The 23754-nt window shown below is 46.9% G+C and overlaps 1 protein-coding gene across 7 annotated transcripts in view; it reads right to left on the reverse strand.

Annotated features, from left to right (window-relative positions):
* Nucleotides 1-23754, reverse strand: part of CENPT (centromere protein T) — a 1095738-nt gene that overhangs the window by 193794 nt on the left and 878190 nt on the right. For 5 of the 7 annotated variants that reach the window (XM_085638668.1, XM_085638667.1, XM_085638665.1 and 2 more), the window contains 3 exons: nt 16615-16842; nt 15719-15946; nt 15107-15337 (listed from right to left, as the gene is read on the reverse strand). In XM_085638668.1, the coding sequence (XP_085494794.1) occupies nt 15107-15337; nt 15719-15946; nt 16615-16842 (687 nt within the window). The remainder of the gene's footprint in view (nt 1-15106; nt 15338-15718; nt 15947-16614; nt 16843-23754) is intronic. The other 2 variants (XM_085638670.1, XM_085638673.1) reach the window with 2 other exon arrangements.

The following is a 23754-nucleotide window of genomic DNA, read 5'->3' on the forward strand; positions in this document are numbered from 1 at the left end:
TCTTTCTGATGAATACTTTAACTACCAGCAGATTCTTTAATTTGTTAGTTTTCAATTAAAATAAAACAGTTGCCAGGACACAAATATATCCCAGCAATAGTGACAGTGCCAATATATCTTCAACTGTTACACATTCTACAACACTAAGATGGCAGTTTTTCATCTAGTGCGAGCAGGGGATGTATGACGTTACAACGCGTGCTGTTACAACGAAACTGTTACAACGCAAGTGGATTTACAACGCATGCCATTACAACGCAAGTCTTTACATCGACTTGCGCTAGATGGCGTGCTAACATAAGAAAAGTGTAATTTACTATTCCAACTCCAGTCCACTTAACAGTAGGGAAGGTGTTGGGATAGTAAACTACACTATTTGTAATGTTAGCACGCCATCTAGCGCAAGTCGATGTAAAGACTTGTGTTGTAATGGCATGCGTTGTAAATCCACTTGCGTTGTAACAGTTTCTTTGTAATGGTAGTGCGTTGTAAAGGTTGTTCCCCGCGAGCAGGACCTCCGGATTCCACAGGGCAGAGGGTCCGGTACAATCTGTGGATACTGCATACCACAATACGTAGTGCCGGACAGGGGACCATATATCCCTGGGCCTTGATTCGCGCAGCATGAGTTCCCAGGATGCGAGTAGTTGTTCATTGCAATATGCCACATCATGAAGCCAGTTTATCTTCATAGGCGCCGTCCCCATCTCATAGGCAACCTGGGCCAAGCTAGCACTAGGAAAAGCGAAATCTGTTTTCCATTTTGAGGTGTTATGTCCAATATGCAACCTTGCAGTGCCATGAGCTGGGCGAGCTGGGGCGCAACTCATAACATCTGCTATCATTCTCCACACCGCCACCTAATAGTAGTGTACCCTTTCTAGGACAAAACCATAATAGGAGTAGAAAGCCAGCCTCAGTCACATCACATCAATCAAATTGCGATGACTCTTGTAGCTCCAATTTATGTAGTTTCTTAGGTGTATGAAACAACCTGTGTAGACATTTATGGTATACAAGTCTGGGCCTATAGTTGGACACAGCTCCACAGTCAGAAAATAGCAGTGCTTCCATTGTTCACACATATAAACGCATATATATGTGTGTGTGTTAGGAACTGATCAGATCAATCTCTCAGGGGAAATGGATGTGTGATGTAAAATGCATTGGGTTCTTCTGATATTCATTTTGTTTTATGTAAGGACTGCTGAGATTTTCATAACAATTACCAAGATACTGATAAATAAGATTTAAGCGTTGATAATCAGTCTTCCTGCATTCTTTGCTACGCCCCCCCACCCCCTTTCCCCTCCTTAAGGAGGAGGAAAGACTCGACTGGCTGGATTAGAAATGAGCTCTCAGCTTCTACATTGATCGTACCAGAGAACACTGAGTGGACAATCAGTTATTTATCAGATGTACTGGAGAAAAGAAATAGAAGGCCAATCAGAAGAGAGCCATCTCTTGCTTGATTGTACTCCGCATTAGGATCTGCAATGCACTGGCCAAAAAGCATCCCCATGAGGACTTGTGGGCTCATTCTACCAGAGCCAACACTGCTTCCATTGCATTTGCACATAGAGTCCCTGTGCTGGATGTATGTCAGGCCGCGATCTGGGTGGCACCCCATATGTTCACAAGGAACTATTGTCAAGACACTTTGCTTATTTGATCTCTGCGGACTTTTTGGATTAACCCAGTTCACAGTTTCACCTCCTGGTAGGTACGGCTTGGCCGTATTTTTAAACAGTGAGAAATAAACGCTTAGAAGTCTCTGTCAGAACACCTAATTCCGCACTGACCATCCGCCTCCCCATTCTGTGAACTGGGCTCTTTCACTCAAAAAGATCTCAATTGAGGGATCTGCCACTGGCCAAGACTGATGTGATTTTGGCTCCGAGTCTGTGTGTGTGGACGAGTTAGAAGGCAACTGATGACATTACATTCCTCCTAGGATTTGAACCCTGTTGATTTTTCCTTGCTCACTGTAGAAATGTCTTGTCAAACCTTTGTGTCAGAGACGAGGGTAAGCTCCAGATGTGCATCTGTTGAGTGGAAAAAAGCAACTAATGCCAGGGCATTTGGGTGGAGCCTCTAGAGGACCACGCATGTCACATCAGGTGCAGAAGCACAAGTTACTTACCTTCGGTAACGATATATCTGTAAGAAACATTAGTTAGTTAGATTCCTTACCTTAGAATATCCCCAGGCGTCAGGCTGGATCCGGAAAGATTTTTCGTCAGCAGTACCCCTGCGCGTCGGTAGGCCTCGTCTGCGGCTCCGCGTCCGTCGTCGTGATCGCCAGGATGAGGTCGAAGTACTTAGACGCCGCCCTCGCGCGCTGACGTCAGTTCTGTACATAGCTTTCCACGTTAGTTAGATTCCTTACCTTAGAATAGATACCCCAGCAATACCAACCCCGGTGGTGGGTCTGCGAACCAAGATCACACCAGGAAGTCCTGGAGAACGGAACGGCCAAAGAAGCTGTCTCTCCGGACTTGGCTGTCCAGGCAGTAATGCTTGGCAAACGTGTGCAGCGAGGCCCACGTAGCTGCCTGACAAATGTCCTGCAGAGGGACTCCCCGTCCCAAGGCAGTAGTAGCCGCTGCGGCCCGAGTGGAATGGGCCGTCAGCCCCACAGGAGGATCCTTCTTAGCCAAGGAATAACAGACCTTAATGCAAAAAACGACCCATCGAGAGATGGTCCGCTTGTGTACCGCCCACCCCTTCTTAGCGCCCACGTAGCCAACGAAGAGTTGGTCGTCCACACGGAACTGTTTTGTGCGATCCAGATAAAAGGAGAGCGCACGTTTTGGGTCCAGACTGTGGAGCCTCTCCTCCTCTTTCGAGGGATGTGGAGGCGGAAAGAAGGTGGGTAAGGTAACGGACTGCCCGATGTGAAAGGCAGTAACCACCTTAGGAAGAAAAGAAGGGCGAGTCCTCAGAACAACCATGTCCTGATGGACAGAGAGGAAAGGAGGTTTAGAAGAAAGAGCCTGGAGCTCACTCACTTTTCTGGCAGAGGTGATGGCAACCAGGAAAGCAGTCTTGAGAGTCAGAAGACGAAGAGGACAGTTATGAAGTGGCTCAAAGGGAGCGCACATCAGATAAGTTAACACCAGATTCAAGTCCCACTGAGGCATTACAAAGGGAACAGGAGGAAACATGTGAGTATTGCCTTTCAAGAATCTATTTACAACAGGGGACTGGAAAAGAGAAGGCTGATCAGGAAGCCTCAAGAAGGCTGAAACAGCTGAAAGATATCCCTTGATGGTGGCCAGAGCAGAGCCCTGCTGGGCCAGGGAAAGAAGAAAGAGGAGAACCTCAGAAAGAGGGGCGGAAAGGGGATCCACAGCCTTTGCTGTGCACCATGCCACAAATTTGTTCCACCTGCAGGCGTATACCGTTTTACTGGAGGAACGCCTGGCTGCCAGAAAGACATCACAGACTTCAGTAGGCAAGTCAAATGACATCAACTGCCGCCGCTCAATCTCCACGCATGGAGGTGGAGGCTGGACAGGTTCGGTTGGAGGACCGTCCCCTGCCGCTGCGACAGAAGGTCCTCCTGAAGAGGCAGTCGAATCGGGGGATCGATTGACAGACTGATTAGCTCGGGATACCAGTATCGTCGTGCCCAATCCGGAGCCACAAGGATGACTTTGGGCCGGTCGCGCCTGATCTTCAGCACTCTGGGCAGAAGTGGTATAGGCGGAAAGGCGTATAACAGACTGCAACTCGCGACGAAAAGCGTCTCCGAGCGAGTGCGGCCTTGGAAATTCCAATGCGCAGAACTGATGACATTGCACGTTCTCTTCGGTGGCGAATAGATCTAACCAAGGCTCTCCCCACTGCCGAAAGAGACCTTGTGCCACGTCCGAGCTCAGACGCCAGTCATGATCCATCATGCACCGACAGCTGAGTTCGTCCGCCCTGGCGTTCAGAGAGCCCGCCAGGTGTTGAACCACCAGGGTGATGCCCTGATGTTCCAGGCATGTCCAGAGGCCCAGAGCCTCCTGACAAAGGGTCCACGACCCCACCCCGCCCTGTTTGTTGCAATACCACATGGCGGTGGTGTTGTCCGTGAACACCTGCACTACACTTCCCTGGACAGAGGGAAGGAATGCCTTCAGTGCACGCCACATCGCCCGCAGCTCCAATAAGTTGATATGGAGAAGGGTCTACGCCGGAGACCAGAGGCCTCTGATCTCCGCCTCTCCCATGTGGCCCCCCCATCACCACTACGTGCTCCGGGTTGGGGTAGGGAGAGGGTCTGCCACTGACCCAATCGCGGTCCGTGAGCCACCACTGCAACTGTCTTGCAGTGCCCTCCGAGATCAGGACGTGGTCCGACAGGTTGCCCTGATGTTGAGCCCACTGGAACTTCAGGTCCCACTGCAGAGCCCGCATCCGCCACCTGGCATGATGTACCAGCAGGATGCAGGAGGCCATCAGACCCAGCAGCCGTAGGGCCATCCTGACCGAAACTCGGAATAAAGGCTGAAAGATCGGAATCAGAGCCTGAATATCCCAAACCCGCTGTTCGGGAGGATAGACCCGAAACTGCGCCGAGTCCAGAACCGCTCCGATGGAGAGGAGCTTCTGTGAAGGACTCAGATGTGACTTCGGCACGCTGATGGAAAACCCCAGCCGTAGTCTGGAGGTGGGAGACGACTGTTCGGGGCGAGCCCGCCTTCAACAACCAGTCCTCGAGATAGAGGAAGACTGGAACCCCTAATCTTCGCAGATGAGCTGCAACCACCGCCAAAGTGAACACCCGAGGGGCACTGGTGAGGCCGAAGGGGAGCACGGTAAACTGAAAGTGCTCGTGGCCTACCGTGAACCTCAGGTAATGCCGGTGGGGATGTGGAAATAAGCGTCCTGCAAGTCCAACGCTACCATCCAGTCTCCAGGGTCTAGGGCAGCCAGAACCTGAGCTCATGTCAGCATCTTGAACGTCTCCTTCCGGAAAATGGCGTTGACGCTCCTGAGGTCCAAGATAGGGCATCGGCCCCCTTTGCCCTTCTTGGGAACCAGAAAGTAGTGGGAGTAACAACCCCGTCCTACTTCTGGGCCGGGAACGCGCTCGATGGCCCCCTTGGCCAAGAGGACCGTAACTTCCTCCTGCAGAAGTTGCAAGTGATCCCCCGACATGCGGGGGTACTGCGGTGGCATGGCTGGAGGGGTCGCCTCGAAGGGGAGGGAGTAGCCCCTTTGGACGATTTGCAGCACCCACCTGTCCGAAGTGATGGTACGCCAGTGGAGCAGGTGATGGCGAATGCTGCCTCCCACTGGCTTGGAATGGGTCTGACAGCTCAGACTAGGAAGGCTTTGAGGTAGATGCTGCGGAAGCGGATGTGGACTGACCGGCACTCTGTCCCCCTGCTCCGCCACGGCGAAATCCACGTCCGCGTTGAGGCTGGTTCTGCAGCCTGCGGCTGGACGAACTTGCGGGGTGAAGTACTGGGAATTTTAAGCCCAGCGGTGCAGGGGAACACACCCTATGACTTCGGGTTCTTCCTGTTTCAGACCTACAGAAACACAGAGTCTTCTGGGTGAAGTCAAAGATCAGTTTATTGGCTGCAGACCAATTACAGGCGTCCTAGAAGTACAACAGCGTGTATGTTCTCAGGAGACTGCTGCAAATCACAGAAACGGGCTTCTTCTTAAATACAGAATATCCTGCTTCAGGCATACATTCCTTAGTTTACGATATGGCCATTACATGTATACATTACAAACGAAAAGGCAGAGTCATGATGACCATCCCACATTCCAGTTAAGCCAGCCCGCAATTATTTACACAGCAAGGCTCAGATCCCACATCAGATATCGATAGGCCCCAATAAACATGAGCATCTCCTGTTTGGAAAACAAGCCATAAAGCAGGAACAGTCAGGTGAGAAAGAGATTAGCTGGAGGCTCGTGTAGGATGAAAAGACTTTATGGTGTGTCAAACCCTGATGCTAATCACAGGTGGCCAGAGGACGGGGAACTCGTGGGACCAGTTTGACCTGGGGCAGCGGAGCCAAGCTGCCCAGGTCACAGAAAAGTCAAAGAAAGGCACATGTGCTCTAAAAGGCCCGTATTCGCTTCATGCTATGTAGCCTATGTGAGGGCAACCATAAGATGGCCACCGCTCTAAAATGGAACCCACGTAGTGATGTATAATAGCATATACACAGTGCATTCATAGCTAAAACGTTACACAAAGCACTTGTACATACCGCATTAACCATTCGCGGTTCACTAATACTGGGATAGACAGGGGTAGGGCCCTGCCTCCTATGCGGTCCCAAATTCTAAAGTACGACAGGGGGCGCCCCTTCCTTGGCCACGAAAGGGGCGAAAAGCATAAGTTTGCTGGGCCGACAGACCCAAGGACTTGGCCGTAGTCCTGGAGTCCTTAAAGCGCTCCAATGCGCTATCTGCTTTGTCGCCAAAGAGGTGACGGCCATCAAAGGGCATGTCCATGAGAGTGCTCTGGACATCCCCTGAAAAGTTTGTGGACCTCAGCCAGGCGTGACGACGAATCGCCACAGTCGTTGCAATCGCTCTGCCCAGCGAGTCCGTGGTATCAAGTCCACATCGAATGGAATACCGTGCTGTATCACGCCCCTCAGCAAGAGCCTGGGCGAGCCGTGCCTGGCCTCCTCTGGACACTGGGGCAGCACGTCCGCCACCGTATCCCACAGAGAGTGGGTGTAACAGTCCAAAAGGCATGCGGTATTAATGGACCGCAACCCAAGACTTAGTGAGGAAAACAGTTTCTTGCCAAACTGTTCCATCCTTTTGGATTGCCGGTCCGGAGGTGCGGACAGGAAGGCGGTTTGGGACGTGGAGGCCTGGATAACTAGACTCTCAGGGGTGGGGTGTACGGACAGAAAGCAGGGGTCGCCCGGAGCTGGGCGGTGGCGCTGGGCCACGTTCCGATCCACAGGAGAGACTGTGGAGGGCTTGGACCAAGTGCCCATCAGAACGTCAGTGAGGGCCTCATTAAATTGCAGCAGAGGCTCTGAAGAGCTTACTGGCGGTTGAAGCACCTCAGTGAGGAGGTTAGTCCTCACGGCCGCTGCAGGGAGCTCCAGGCGCAAGGCCTTGGCCGCCTTGCGCAGCACCATAGCATAAGTAGCACCCTCCTCCGTAGCCACGGAAGGAGGAGAGATTAAACCAGTGTCAGGCGAAGTGTCTAGCCCACTGGCCTCCCCCAGTTCATCTGCCCAGTCCTGACTTAACTGGCACTGCTGTGCCAGAGGGTCCTCAGACCCCTCCCAGTCCTCCCCTTCATCCGTGTCCTGGTAAACAGGCAGAATTGACGGAGCCGGGTCATAGGCGAAAGACTCACCCATTGACGCCGGAGACGGCGCTGAGCAGCGCCGCTCCGATGCCGGACCCAGACCGGGGCTGAAACTAGGGATTGTGGCGTCCGAGGACGGCGCCGGGAGTGACACCATTGGGATCGGCGCCAGCGGAGTCGTGGGGTCAACTGGCGTCGACCGGGATCCAGGCCTGGATCCCACGGGGGCCTGCGGGGTTGCGGTCGAAGTCGACGACAGCGCCTGGGCCGAAGCCACCGGCTCGGCAGGACCCCCAGTCGGACCTGCGGGGCCCGGATGCGCGCTGGCAGGCCTCGACTGTGTGAAGTCCTCATGGCCACGAGGAAGTCTTGAATCTCGCCCGGAGTCGCATGAAGCCCAGGGACCGGAGTGTGTGGGGCCGGATGAGACTCCTGCAGCTCCGGCAGAGCCGCGTGGGTGGTGCCACCCGAGCCCTCGGCCGAGTCGCGCGAGGGGAGTCAGAAGAGCGATGTCGCTTTTTTGACTTCTTTTTGCCATGCCATGCCTCGACTTACCTGAGTGCGAGGACTTGGATCCCGACGAGCGGTGATGACTGCGGCTCCGCGACCGGTCCCTCGACTTCCTCCTCGACCGGGACCTCGAGTGGAGCGGAGCCGACTGACGAATCTTGAAGAGCTTGCGAGACAGCTCCCGCCTAGCTTTCGACGTCAAGGGCTAGCAGTCGGGGCACGACTTGTCATCGTGGTCGGCCCCACGACAGTAGAGACACCGATGGTGGGGGTCGGTAACCGACATCAGTCGGTGACAGACGTCACACGACTTGAACCCGGGCATCCCTACCGGCACCAGGAGTCGAAGTCGGCTCGAAAAAGATAAACAAAATGTCGAAAAAGTTATTCCAAAAATGACTAAGGGTACGCTCTTCAAGGATCTGCGCTTGCTGGTGCGGAAAAAAGAAGAACAGGCGTCAGCGCGCGAGGGCGGCATCCAAGTACTCCGACGACGTCATCCCGGTGATCACGACGCTGACGACGGATGTGGAGCCGCAGACGACGCCTACCGACGCGCAGGGGTACTGCAGATCTTTCCGGATCCAGCATGATGCCTGGGGATAAGGTAAGGAATCTAACTTACGTGTTTCTTTCAGATCATAGTTGATGCGGAGCCTTCAAGCATCACCTTTCAAAGCAAAGGGCTTCGGTTTACAAATTTACAGATGCAGTCGGACACCTGGGGGAATATTTAAACGCAGAGGAATCTGCGGTTAGATAGTCTCTACCAAAAAGAGCGCTGGAGGAGTGTGGCTCAATGGTTAGAGCGGCAGACCCTGAAGCAGAGTTCTGGCCAGGGACCAGGGTTCGATTCCCGCCTCAGCGGAGCTCGGGCTCAATTTCCTCGGACCTGTCTATTCTCGCCTCGGTGCCTATTCTAATCAAGGGCCCCACGGTGCAACTCTGGGCAATAGCTTGCTTAGCCTCCACACCGGCCCTAACAGCGCTAAGGATGCCTGGCTTCACCCTGGGGGTGCCCAGGAGTGGACACTTCACAGGGAAAGCCAGGAGGGGTTCCACAGCGGTATGAGTATCAGCGCCAGGAAACCGCAAAGGTGACACCGCAAGGTGGCCGTCTGGTGACAGTGCGCTCTATAAGTACCTTGACATTTACAATTACATTTACATTTACATTTATTGAAGGCAAGTAACTTGTTCATCCATGCTTTCCATTGGGACTTCACAACGCCTATAGTTCTCAATTAGCTCTCACATGCCTGTTCTGTGATTAATCTGTTTTGTGGGTTCCCGCTATTGTATCAACTATTCGTGTGTATCCTCACATATAATGTGTTCAGCTTTAAATGGAAATATTATAGACAATTTTGCGGGACAGCGATGAACGCAAAATCTGCGCCGCCGTATGCCTGCATTTTGGTGGGTAATGCAGAACGTAACTGGCTATTGGATGACTGATTTTCTGAATATAAATCCTGCATAACTTTCTGGGGACAATACATTGATGATTTCTTGTGCATCCGGCAAAAGGTTGGTGAACTTGTTAAAACATTCCTTGGAAAACTGGATGATAATACTTGTAATACCAAGACAACCTCCAAATTTTCATGCTTTGAAATTGACTTTTTGGATCTTACTATTTACATGAATAACAATCAATTGCAAACCAAATTATTCCAGCACGAAACTGCAGCAAACTCACGCTGATAGTTGTCACCCTAAAAGCAATATACTCAATATTCCTAAGGGTGAACTGCTATGCATTAACAAAAAATAAGACAAACGCAGCCGATAAGAATCTTCCACTCTGTAGTCTGGAAGTCAACATATAGTGAATAGCACTGCAAGAGTATCCAACCTTGCACAAATCAATCATGGAAAAGTAGATGAATCAGACTGGATTACAATTGCACATCTTTTTCCCCTCTCCATGGAAGATCACTTGTAGAGAAATGTATAAAGATACATGACAATTAGAGGGGGGCAGGCATGATGACTAATTGCTAGAGGGTTTATGCAGAGCGTCATTATCCAAATTCTGCTGTAAAATATTAACAGGTGTGAGTCTCTGTTTCTCAGACTGATTGAGGCTCACATGTGTATATATGCCCCTGCAGATAAAGGTTTCTCTGGCAAGGTTGTCTGACTCATAGCACTCTTAACCTGGAAGAGCCAAATTAGTAAGAGAAGAGTGAGGGAAACCGGTCTATTCTTTTTCTCCGAAGGGGGTGCAATACGCGTTGACCTCTTGGGTCTGAGAAGATCTAATCGGGTGTGCCCCCAAAAACTAGTAGGTTCACAACACCACAGTAAGTCCAAATAACAGTAGGCAAAAAAATTATTTCAGGATGCAAAAAGGCATTCTAATTACATTACACGTCACCTGGGTCTAACCCCACTAGATCCCACCTCAGTCAGACAGATTCCTAGAAGGATATTGATTTGATTTTTAGGTTTTGTAGATGGCTCTTATGCCCAGTTATGTCTTGGCACTAGCTTGTGATCAAAGCGGAGCACAATTACTTACTTACAATGAAGCCATTTAAAAAAAATAAAAAAATTCTAAAGGCCAAGAAGGTAGGGGTGGATTTTTTTTTTTATCATGGGGCAGATCACTCCATTTTAAAGCAGTGCCTCTGATAAAACTTCAAACTTCCACCGCCCCCAAAGACTAACTTATTGGGGGGGGGGGGGGGACTACATTTTTTGCAGAGCTGGATCAAACGGATCTGCTTGGCATATACCATTTGAAATTCATTTTTAAATAGTAGGGCCTATTCCAGTTAGAGCTTAGAAGGCTATGCACAGTGGTCTTTAAAAACATTTGTAGGGACTGGGAGTGTCCCTAGTTCCTGTGGCCACCAGGAGGGAGACCTGAAGGATGTGTTGTGTCCAAACTACATCACTTCTGTCTTTGATTAATTTAATTTAAGGTAGTTTTTGCCCATCTAATCACTAACGACAGACATGCAGCTTTGGAAGGATTTGTCTATGCCCTAATCGGTATTGGAAAGACACCACAATTTGGGTGTCAGTGTAGGACACTGACGAAAATCTAAACTATTTAATTAGTGCAGCCAAAGGGCTTACATCTACATTAAATAGGGAGCGAGGAGCCCTGTGGGACACCGCAGGGCAAGATGTATGGTTCTGATGTGAAATCGCAAAATGTCACAGATTGAACCCTTATTGGTTAGAAAGGACTGAAGCAAGGTTAAGGCAGAGACTTTAATACCCAGTTTCTCCAATTGGTCGACCAAACGTGTATGATTGACTGTGTCGAAAGCTGCAGATAGGTACAACAAGAAAGGGCAGCTCTGCTAGCCCTTTCCAGAATGGATCCGATTTCCTCAGAGGCCACGATAAGAGTTGTCTCCGTTCTGTGGCCACTTCGGCAACCGAACTGAGTTGCATCCAAATGATCATTCAATTAAAAAATGACGAAAGCTGTGAATTCATAGCCCTTTCCACCAGTTTGGCTGGAAAAGGAAGCCTTGATATAGGTTGACAATTTTTAGTGTCATGAGGATTTAGATTTTCTTTATAAGTGGCAAGACTGAGGCCTTTTTCCAATGTTTGTAAAATTTACCTGTACAGAACATAGCATTGAAGATTTTTTGTTAAATGTCCAGCAATGATATCTGGTGCAAGTTGCATAATGATGGGTGGGAAGGATCTAACGGCAATCACGGTAGGAACATAATTAGGTAAGAATACAGTGATACAGCATTAAGGTAAACAGCATTAAGAGGCTTTAGGAAACTGTCTCTATATATACTACATCAAAGTGAGGTATAGTGTGTATAGAGTCCAGGTGACCCCAGAGGTAGGCAGAGGTTAAAGTTAGATAGAACCTTCCTCTCTATTTGTGGGAGAGTGGTCGAGCAGTAAGGCAGTATCAGAGGACAGTGTTAAGCATTTGTTGTACACACTCAGTCAGCAAATGAAATCACACACTCAAGTACTGAACTGTAGGCCAATTGTTTTTGCATAAAACATATACTGTTTATTTTTAGAACCAAGCAAGCTTGGCACAGGTAAGCATAACATACTTTTCAGTAATAAGTTGCTGGATATAGAACAGTTTGAAAATGCAAAAGAACTTGTACTTTGTTTGATTTACAGGGGATGCAGCAGGTTGCAACACTTAGAAAATACAGTGCATTGGAATGAATAGGCTTTTTCAGTAAATTACGGGTAAGTTACTTTGTACGTTACTTTTCTTACTCAGTGCTGGATACCTGGATTCAGCACTGGGACAATTCTTGTAAACAAGTAAGTGAATACGTTTTGGTTAATTGTGCGATTTTTAAAGAATATTTTTAGATTTCAAAACTCAACACAGTCGTTTTTTGGAAGAAAAACAGTGCATTGAAATGAATAGGCTTTTTCAGTAAATTACAGGTAAGTTACTTTGTACATTACTGTCAATGTTATCCTATGGAGGGAAAACAGGTTATCGGTTCACAGGTAGGTAATCGACTGTGGGAGTTAAGGTTCTGTGGTTAGACTCAGGGATCCCCCAGGGTCAGTGATGCACTATTGCTGCACCCTCAGCGGCACTAGGGTGGCCGGGTACAGTGTCGAGGCCCAATGTTATCCAATGGGGGATAGGAGGCCTCCGGTTGGGGGCTGCTGGCAAGCAGGCCACTGAGTTGTGGGAGCAAAGCTCTTAGGGTTAAGGTCAGGGCAAATGGGGAAACAAAGTAGCACAAAAGGTGCACCCTCAGCGGCACTGGGGCGGCTGGGTGCAGAGTGCTGTTTTGAAGTCGGGTGCCCCGTTGTTTTCTATGGAGAACCTCCGGTTTGCAAAAGCATTGCAGGCAGGGAGAAGAAGGACTTCTGGGTGTGACCACCACTTGGAGAGGTAAATTGGGAAGTTAAGGGTTGGTTAAGCATCGTCGGTTTGGGCACACAAGGGCGTGGGGTGCAGGGGTGCCTTCTTGGGGTCGGAACTTCTTACCAGATCCTGGTCGCAGTTAGAGGGGGCCTTCTGGATTTAGACTGCAGGCGTCGGCTGGAGGCTTGCGGCAGGTCAGAGGTCACGGGATCTCGGGTCAGGATCGCCGGGGTGACCTCCTCGTAGTGTTTTTCCACTCTAGCTCGGGCCGGGTTCGACGGGTGCAGAGTGGGCTGGATTCGCGCTCTCTGGCTGCTGCCAGAGGTTGCAGTTGAACAAATCCGGTGTTCACGGGAGAAGTAGTCTTTGGAAGTGAAAGCAGGCAGGGGTTTTTCAGGTTGCTGGCTGCAGGACACAACAGGATTCCGCAGGAGCAGGTTCGAGGGGAGACAGGCCGGAAGGGCTGGGGCCAAGTCAGTGGGCATCTTCCTCTTGTTAGCTGGTTTCTTCTTTTCTTCTTGTTGTCAGGCTGGATCTGAGGAAGCAAGGTTCAGGGTGCCCCCTAATACTAGATCTAGGGGCGTTACAGGTAGGTAAAGGGCAGGGACCAATAGGTCCCTTCCCTGGGGTGGGTACACCCCTATCTTGCCACCCTCCAGCAGCAGGCTCTCGACCCAGGGGTCCAGAAACATGTCTGGTGGTGGAAGCTGAAAGCAGCCACTCAGCCTGGACACTAGTGGTGGGTTAGTTTTCAGGGGGCATCTCTGAGATGCCCTCTGTGTGCATTTTTCATTAAATCCCACACTGGCATCAGTTTAATGTGCTGAGAACAAAACTTCTCAGTTTTCAGTGTACCCATTATGGTGCTGTGGAGTTCGTAATGACAAGCTCCCAGCACCATATACTCTTAATGGCAGCACTGCACTTACAATGTCTAAGAATGGACTTAGACAATGTAGGGGTACGGGGCTCATGCACCTGTACCCTCGCCACTGGCAAAGAGCATCCAGCTGGAGGGGTGACTGATCTATGCCAGGGCAGTGGGTTGTAGGCATGGCACACAGGGATGTGTGCCATGTCGACTCTTCACTTTGTTCTGCACCAAAACATGCAGCCTGCAAAGGCAGTGCGTGAGTGTAAAGGTACAGGGTCTCTAAGGGTGGCACAATAAGTGCTGCAGCCCTTCGAGGTCTTCCCTGGTCACAGTGCCCTGGGTACCTGTTGTACCATTTACCAGGGGTTGACCTGTGGCCAGAGATGCCAATTGGGTTAGTTTTGGGGAAAGAACACAGGCCCTGGGAATCTGATTGGCAGGGACCCAGGGCACACCAAGAAAAAGTGCATCAGTAGTCTCTTAGTTTGATGTGTTGTCCGCATACTAAAAAGGCCAACTACTGTTGGATCATTTTAAGTTACAACCCTGTACCAGAGAGAACATCAATAGTATGTAAAAAGTAATACTTTTTGAGTGGGGCTCCATATGTGTTCAAGTCAATGCCAAGAAGATGCGTGATTTTGTAGCCTGTGTGATCCAGCAATCCTGAGATTGAGTCTTAGGGACAAACGTGCTGGATTTCAAGATTCCTGAAGACCAGGAGTTTTTTCATTTTAGTGAGAGAGCATACTTGAAGATCTGTGTTTTTCTAGATGTTAAGTGAACAGTTTTTATATTTCAGTAATAACAACAAATCTGAAAGTGAAGGAAATCGAGTCGGCATGGTTGATTCATGCTAACAACCACTGTAAGAGCAGTATATAGAAAAAAGATGGCTCAACATTAGATTTGCAGAAAGAAAAGTGGGCTTTAGGTTCTTGGTAATAAACGGGTTTGAGCACCATGACAAAGCTCTTTCTTGAGCAGAGAATGTAGAAACTAAATGAAGTCTACTATTGTACAATACCATTAATCTTAAGAATTTTACCACAATAATACAGAGCAGCTTTACAGATAAGTTGACATTAAAAAAAAATGTAAAAAAATTTTCAGTACAGTAAAAGTAACACAAAAGTCTAGAAAACAACCCCGAAAACGACTGAAGGAAAAAACTGGCCCATGATCTTCCGTCTGACACTGGAGATTATTCCAGCAAGCAGATGAAGTGAAGGACCATCTAGTGTGGGACTAGCAAGCAATGTTCGCTGATGACATTTGTCATTCTGAAAACCTTGCAAAACAGAGTTTGACAAAAGACAATAATAGTTCTGTTTCTCAAGTGCACCACACGCCATTAACTCCACATCGTTCAATATAGCAGAGTGGTTTTTATGGGAGACTTACTTCTTGTAATTGTAAAAAGCACATTGAAAGATAACAAGGTTAGTGATGGGAGATTCAAACCTTGACAATTGTCCAAGCTAGAGCTGGAAAATGGTTGCCAAAAATGTAAATTACTCAGAGAAGCCAAGTGACAAAACGAAAGCCAAATTAGAGATAAACGTCATCAAAAAATTACAGTTTAAACCTTTACTTAATGGTTCTCCTTCATTCATGTTGTCGTCTTCTTCGTCATCATCATCTGTCGAACCACTGCTGTGCATTGGATGTGAACTCACTTTCACTTTGTGTGTGCTAGCTGCAGTCAGAGTCCTTTCTTTAGTGGCACTTTTTTCACTTCGTCGAGAGGACATGGTGTCCGATTCACGACTTGTTTTTCTAGACAATGCATGGACAGCAGGGGAAGAGACTCGAGAACCTGCACACAAATGTGATCATACAGAAGAAATGGTCTTACACTTTTTTTGCATACATTATACACCTAATATTAATTTCACTGTTACACAATTTTTCATAAGGCAACCAACATTAACTGTGGATTCTGAGACAAAGAAATACGCCTGCAGAGCGAGTAATCTCATAGCATCATGTTTTTTTATGACAGAATTACTTTTTTGCAATTGTGAAAAGCCCATTAAAGATGACAAGGTTAGTGATGGGAGATCTAAACCCGGACAATTGATCCTGGTAATAGCTGCAAAGGGTTGCCAGAAATGTAAATTACTCAGAGAATTCAAGTGACAAAACAATCAAAACAAAAGCGAAATTAGGAACAAGCTTAAAAAAATGTCAGTTTTACCTCTACTTAATGATTTTCCAACACTCTTCATGTGGTCTTCCTCTTCATCATGTGTCGAACCACTGCTGTGCATTGGATGTGAACTCTCTCTGACTTTGTGTGTGCTAGCTGCAGTCAGAGTCCTTTCTTTGGTGGCACTTTTTTCACTTTGTCGAGAGGACATGGTGTCCGATGCACGGCTTGTTTTTCTAGACACTGCATGGACAGCAGGGGAAGAGACTCGAGAACCTGCGCACACATGTGATGATATAGTAGAGATTGTCTTACATCTTTCTTGCATCAATTGTACACCAAATAATGAATCTCACCTTTACACTCAATTTTTTATAAGGCAACTAACATTAACATGTAGATTTTGGGAACAAAAATAAGTCTGCAAAGCGAGTGATCTCATAGCATAAAGGAAGACCTACACCTCTGTTTTACCTCTCTTAATATTTCCCATCTCATCCATAACTTATTAAAAGATGGGAAGACCATCTGGTAAACATTGAAAAGAAAACATTTTCTCTCGATGTCCTTCTGAATATTCAATACCCCTCCTAAGATGACACCTTTTTTACATACATTATACACCCAATAATTAATCTCACTGTTACACACAATTTTTCATAAGGTAACCAACATTAGCTGTGGATTCTGAGACAGAAACATACGCCTGCAGAGCGAGTAATCTCATAGCATTATGTTTTTTATGACAGAATTACTTTTTTGCAATTGTAAAAAGCCCATTAAAGATGACAAGTTTAGTGATGGGAGAGTCAAACCCGGACAATTGATTCTAGCTTTAGCTGCAAATGGTTGCCAGAAATGTAAATTACTCAGAGAAGTCAAGAGACAAAACAATCAAAACAAAAGCAAAATTAGGAACAACCTTAAACAAATGACAGTTTTACCTCTACTTAATGATTTTCCAACACTCTTCATGTGGTCTTCCTCTTCATCATCTGTCGAACCACTGCTGTGCATTGGATGTGAACTCTCTTTCACTTTGTGTGTGCTAGCTGCAGTCAGAGTCCTTTCTTTGGTGGCACTTTTTTCACTTCGTCGAGAGGACATGGTGTCCGATTCACGACTTGTTTTTCTAGACACTGCATGGACAGCAGGAAAAGAGACTGGAGAACCTGCACACAAATGTGATAATGCAGAAGAGATGGTCTTACACCTTTTTTGCATACATTATACACCCAATAATTAATCTCACCGTTACACACAATTTTTCGTAAGGCAACCAACATTAGCTGTGGATTCTGAGACAAAAAAATACACCTGCAAAGCGAGTAATCTCATAGCATCAAGGAAGACCTCTACCTTTGTTTAACCTTCCTTAATATTTTCCATATCATCCTTAACTTTTGAGACCATCTGGTGGACATTGAAATGAAAACATTTTGTCTCAATGTCCTTCTGAATATTTAATTGTCCTCCTAAGCTGACAATATAAGTCGGTGTGGAGAACAACAAATGTATACAATGACCAGAATACATATCGTACTCCTAGAAAGAGACATTCATCAAACAAGTTTGAACTCTAAACTCAAGAGTGATGCTGTATACACTGTGAATGTGAGATCAAGCAGCTTAGACAGCAGAGGACAGCCATGGTATGTGGTGGAGTCACTATGTTTTTGAACCACTAGTCGATGAAGCCATGTACTGCATATCCTCGGTACCTGAACTGTTTGAAACCTTCATAAACTTTAAAAGAACCTCCTAACTTTATCAAGTTTGCCTGCTTAAACCTAATGACTGACCAGCTGCCTGATCGATGGCATAGCCATTAAAGGAAGAGATCAGAGAACCTGCACAAAAAGACAATAATACAGAAGTCAATGCCAGTAAACCTTTCTTTGTGCACTATGAACAAAAAATAGTTTTTTTGCAATATTCTGAATAAGGCAGATAAATATTTAAAAAATGGTTCTGGGACATAAAGTAGGTCTGTAGAGTGACTTAGCTCAGAGTTCCTGGAAGCCCTAAATGTACAAGTGACTTTTCTCAACATTTCTGTCTATATCATCCTTCTTGTATAGCTGGGTATAGTATTGGGTGGCAAAGGGGGGGGGGGGGGGGGGGGGGGGATATTGAAATCTGAGTATCAAGTCCACTTCTCCATCTAGTACTTACAGGTCATGGGACGGGGAAGGCACCTTACTAAATGGTTTGCCGCCTTACTGTGACATCACACAGCGGTGTCACTACTGCCTTTGAGGTAAGGCTGGGAAGAGGACATGATTGGCCCCTATACCGAAAAAGAATGGGCCGATATACTGGAAGGCCCTAACCACATTCCCCACAATGCTCACTTCCGCCTCATTCAATACCTCACCCCAGCCAAAATCAATAGTTACTTTCACCGCACAGATGCAATCTGCCCCAGATGCTGCATTACCGATGCTGACCTACTCCGCATGCTATGGGCCTGCCCGATCCTGAGCGCATGCTGGCGATCAGTCATCGTTGCGTTATTCGCCTGCACGTGGTGCACTGTGCCACACACATTGGAAGCATGTATCCTTCATCTCTACCCCAGAAACAAACAGCAAAAAATAACCTCCTGTTTTCTCGATCTAGGTATGTTAGTGGCCAAGCAACTGATGACGAAACTGTGGAAGTCACCCAAAACCCCTAACCGTGTAGCTTGGCAATTATCACTACGTGTGTGGGCCAGGGCGGAAAGTGTGGCATTGCATACAGAAGACACAATAGGCCTCCGCAAAATCCCCATAGCTGCAAATGGGATGATATACTGCATGAATCATATTAGGAATGAGCGGCCGCTGGAGCTAAAAGCCCCAAACATCACCCCTCCAACAGAGATCAGAGCAGAAGAGCCCTGATTAACCCTCGCATAGCTGACGTGGAGGTGCTGAGCCTGGAGTTCTGAGTTTGTCTCTTGAAGTTGAAATTAAGCACGAAGACCACATTCTCAAACACGCACACTGCACTCACATTTGTCATGCATAAGGGCCAAAAGCACCCCATTTCGGCAGAGTTCTACCTGTCGTTATTGTTTTGTCCAACTCCTTTGCCACCTGCCTCCTATTACTCACACGTTCAAATGGGGTAAATATGCTGCTAATGTTGTGCAGGGGCGTCGACAACATAGCCATATTCATGTCTAAGTGCACGCTCTTGAAAATGGCACATTTAACATATGCGTCCTCACACAAGTTTTCTTTTTTTAGTGCAGTAGGAACTGTACTGTAGATAAGATGTCATATGCAACATGGTGGAACATTATGCATCTAGCACTGCCATTAGCATTTTAATGCTGCTTCCTTGAACTTGTAACTGTTTCCCTATGTTGAAAAAATAAAAACAGATTTAAAACAAACAAAAAAAAGCTGGGTACAGTATTGAGCAGACAGAGAAAACAAAGAACGGTTTGTACAATCACTGCATCATTCACCTGTATCCCGAGTGATGATCCTCCTCAGTGTACAAAACTACTAAGGGAACAGAAGCTTTGCAATGTGCATACTTCTGCAACAAAAGGGTATTTGACAAAATGGTGGAAAATACAAACAGAAGAAATGTGGTACACCCTCTTTCTATGAGATCAGTCACCTAAGCCAACAGTGCACAGTCTTGGCATTTGACAAGTCACCTCAAGTTTTCTGACACCTCATAAGTCTAAAAAACATAATCCCCTGAGAACATGCACTCATGAGAATCGTCAATATTTTATCATAGTCAAGAAAAGAAAGAATAAGTGTGCTGGACCAAATCACATCCCCGCCCGCATGAGTTTTAAAATCTATGCTGTAATGGACTTCTAAGTTTCTATACATCGAATGTTTTTATTTAACTCACATTTTTTATAGCATGGCTCTATGAACAAGGTGGTTTAAGGAAACAAAATGCCCAAGATAATGTAATATTGGAGATTATTCCAGGAAGCATGTGAACTGAAGTAGGACTTATTATGGGACAAGAAAAAAAAGTTAAGTACTTTTTATAGAACTGCAGATTTCTAACCTTTAGAATATTTCCCAGACTCGATAAGGAAGTTTTGATATCCATGCTCCCCTATGCCGGTAGGTGGTATCTGCAGCCCTGTGTTTTCCTTGTTTCATCGTGCTAGTGATGTAGCGGAGCTACATATAAGCACCAAGCCTGTGCGCTAATGTTGGTTACTAGCTTGACTCTTTTCACACCCTCGGACACAGGGCAACAAAATGTTTGTTATCCTGTTGGTAGTATCTGGTTTGGTCTACAGAGAAGCTAAGGGCCCACTTAGGTTCAAGGCGATGAAGCAGTTCTTCCTCCTTGAAGGGATGAGGCGGTAGATTGACAGTCAGCAAGGTGATGGACGATCCTATGTGAATGGGCATGACTACTTTGTTCAGAAATGCCACTTTAGTCCAGAGGACTCATTTGTGCACAAAGAAAGATGTATATGGGGCGGAGCACGGACAATGCCGTGAGTTCGCTCACTAACCGGAGCTATATTTTTGGCGATGATGAATGCTATCTTGATGGCAAGAAGGCAAAGAGAACAGCAGTGCATGGATTCAAAAGGAATGCACTGAATGCCTGGAGTTCGCTCACTAACCTGAGCTATATTTATGGCGATGATGAAAGCTATCTGGATGGCAAGAAGGCAAAGAGAACAGATGTGCATGGATTCAAGAGGAGTGCACATCAAGTAGGTGAGTACCAAATTATAGTACCACTGAGGCATGAGAAAAGCAGTTGGCGGGGGCATATGGGGCCGTGAGACAGCTACTCGCCACTCGCTATGGTGAGTCAGATTTCATCAGGGCAAGCTATTTGTAGGGCCTACTCTCTTGTTCTGGCGAGCTGACAACAGCTGTTCTTTTCACTCAATAAGTGAATGAGCAATAAAGATGCCTTTAAATCTTGTTTTTATCTTGTCACATTTGCTCTGCATTCAGAGACAGAGGTCAAAAGCCAGTTTGTCTTCCTACACTTACTTCTCTTTCTCTGACTGTGAAGTTAAGGGATTTTGTAAAGTGAACAGTGTGACAATCGTGCTGTGCAAAGCCTGTGAAATGAAAGGCTATAAGATGTCAGGCTTTTTTTCTAACACAACATTGAAATAGCTAATAAGTAAACTGTACAAACATTTAAAAATATATTTCAGTAGTTATGAAGGCATATTTATGTATTTGTGTGGTAAAACAAAAAGATTTTTATAGGATGAAAACAAATCAGAGCACTTTACTTGTTGATATGAAAAAGCTAAATATTTTTGCTGAAACCCAATTTAGAAACATTGTTTGTATTCTATATAGTTTGATCAGGAAAAATGCACGTTAGTGGAAAGGTTTGTGGGCATTTCAATGGAAAATATGCTGTCTGTAAATGACAGTGCCCTACCACATGATGCTTTAGTAATGTATTCATTAAAAGTGAGTTTTTAAACATAAATTGAGAAATGTTCCCGCCCCCTCCCTGATAATTTTATTACTAAACTAAGAGGGAAGACAGGGGGTCATGTGTACCCTATATGTGAGCCAGATTCTTCTTATACATGGAGCAAACATTTTGTCCATTTAAAAAAAATATATACATATTTTTTGCACAGCAGTAATGCAAACCTTGCAAATTTGAAGCTGCTCTTATATCTGGCAATGAAGAAAAAGGCGGCTACATAAAATAACACATATGCCTAGGATCACACAATTTGAGACCAGTATACCGGTCAAGTACATTACAGTTAGGTCAATTAGATTATTCAAGGTCTGCAGGTCAAGTATAATTTTTCCAGGGCTGCATATGGACCAGCCCCTTCAAAAAAGTTAACCACAACAGGTGACTTGAAGAGAAATGGCTGGTCAGTTAAACGCAAAGGCAGAGAGATAAACTATAACTGTTAACTACAGCAGGGCCTTGCCGTACTAGTGACAATCCAAACAGGAGAATATACAATGACTGCGTATTCAGGGGTAGCCTGTTTTGGGAAGAGCACCAGACAACAAACTTCACCCAGCGTCCTGCATAATCGATTTGGTTGGATACCGGCCAAGGTAACTAACGATTTTGTGAGGAGGATAGAAAGCCATCAACTGTCGCCGCTCAATTTCCACACATGAAGGTGTAGATTGTGCAGGCTCGAATGCAAGGCTTGGCCCTGCTGCTGCAACAGGAGGTCCTCTCAAAGGGGCAGTCGGATTCCAAGACATATGCTCATTGCCAGAGTTTCAGGCTACACACTTTTCGTACACAGTTCAGAGCCACTAGGTTGACCTGTGCTCAGACTCTCTTGATTGTCTTTCATACCCTGGGCAGAAGAGGGAGGGGCCGCAGTCATATATGGGTTCAGACCCCCACTGTAGACGGAAGGCATCTGCAAAAGGGGACTACCTTGGGAACTCCAACGCGGAAAATTCTGGACATTTTGAGTTGTCTATGTTGGCAATTACATCAAGCCAGGATTCTCCCTATTGTTGGAAGATGCCCAAGCCACTTTGGAGTGTAGCAACCATTTATGATCTGCAGGGCAACGTTGTCTCAGTTCATTCGCCCAGGTGTTTAAAGAGCCTGACAGGTGCAGTGCAGTCACCCTGAGAATTTAGCCACTTCCAGTAACGCCGGGTTTCCAGGTACAGAACTTGAAACACCACGCTGCCCTTCTGATTGCAATATCACACACAGTGTGGTCCGTGAGGACCTGCACCTTTCCCCCCTTGATGGTTGGGAGAAATTCCATCAGTGCTCATTGAGCCGCTCGCAGTTCCAGTAGGTTGATGTGGTGGCGAGCTTCCGCCAAAGACCAGAACCCTCTAATCGCCCCCTCTCCCAGATGACCTCCACAATCCAGCAACAATGCATTTGTCACAACGTTAGTTCTGGGTGGAGTGGATAGACAGGTCTGTTGCCAGCGCAATAGTGGTCGAGCAGCCACCACTGCAGGTCTTTCACAGTCTCCTTTGTCACCTGGATGAACTGATAGGTGCACTTGATGCTGAGCCCACAGAGATTTCAGATCCCACAGCAGAACCTTCATATGTGATCCTAGTGTGGTTCACAAGCAGGATGCATGAGGCGAAGAGGCCCATCAGTCTAATAACTGCTCTCACTGAGATCCAGGTTAAAGGTTGAAACATCAGGATCATAACCCCAATGTCCTGGAGTAATTGATGTAGATGGATAGCTCGAAAGACTTCTTGAGACGAGCCTGCCTTCAATAGCCAGTGAAGAAATGGGAAGACTGGTATTTGCAACTTCCGTGGATGGGCTGCAACCATCAACATCACGTTGGTGAACACGCGGGCTGCACTGGTGAAGCCAAAAAGGAGCACAGAGAACTTAAAAGTGCTGTGACCTACCTGAAACTGGAGATACCTCCTGTGAAATTGTAGGGTGGGAATGAGAAAATATGTTTTCTGCAAATCCAGCACTACCATCCAGACTCCTGGATCTAGGTCAGACAGAACTTGAGCCAGTGTGAGCATTTTGAACCTGTGCTTCCAGAAGAAGTTGAGATACTGAAGATCCAGGATAGGGCGAAGGCCTCCATTCTCTTTTGGCACCAGAAAGTAACAATTTGTAACCAGCCCGGATTTCTGATGCTTCACCCTCCCTATTGCTACCTTGGCCAAGCGAGCTTGACCGTCTCCTTGGAATATGGATTTTGGGAGGCATTGCATTATTAATGGCATGTCTGGGAGTAGGACAAAAAGGGTAGGAAGTATCTTTGTTCAAAGATCTGAAGCAACCATTGGTCTGACGTGATGCTCTGCCATCAGAGGAGGTAAAAGGTCATAAAACCAACACCAAGGACAAATTAAAGTGGTTTTGCAGCAGCTGCAGGGACTACAGTTATGGTTTGGGTGGGGCTTTGCCACCGAGGGCCTCGATGCGGTCGCTCTAATCCCCGTCAAAAGGTATATGAGGAACATACTCCTCTTGCCTCCGCTGGAAACCCCTACCACAGCCTCGAAAAGGTAAATACTTGTGGGGAGACCCGCTGAGCAGGCTGATCTAGGCCTTAAGAGTGAGCGGTGGCCTTGCTCTCTTTAGATCTCTCAAAGGCATAGTAAGCCTTCGCTCCAAACAGCCCAGAA

Source organism: Triturus cristatus, chromosome 12 (assembly GCF_964204655.1).
Source record: "Triturus cristatus chromosome 12, aTriCri1.1, whole genome shotgun sequence".
NCBI lineage: Eukaryota > Metazoa > Chordata > Amphibia > Caudata > Salamandridae > Triturus > Triturus cristatus.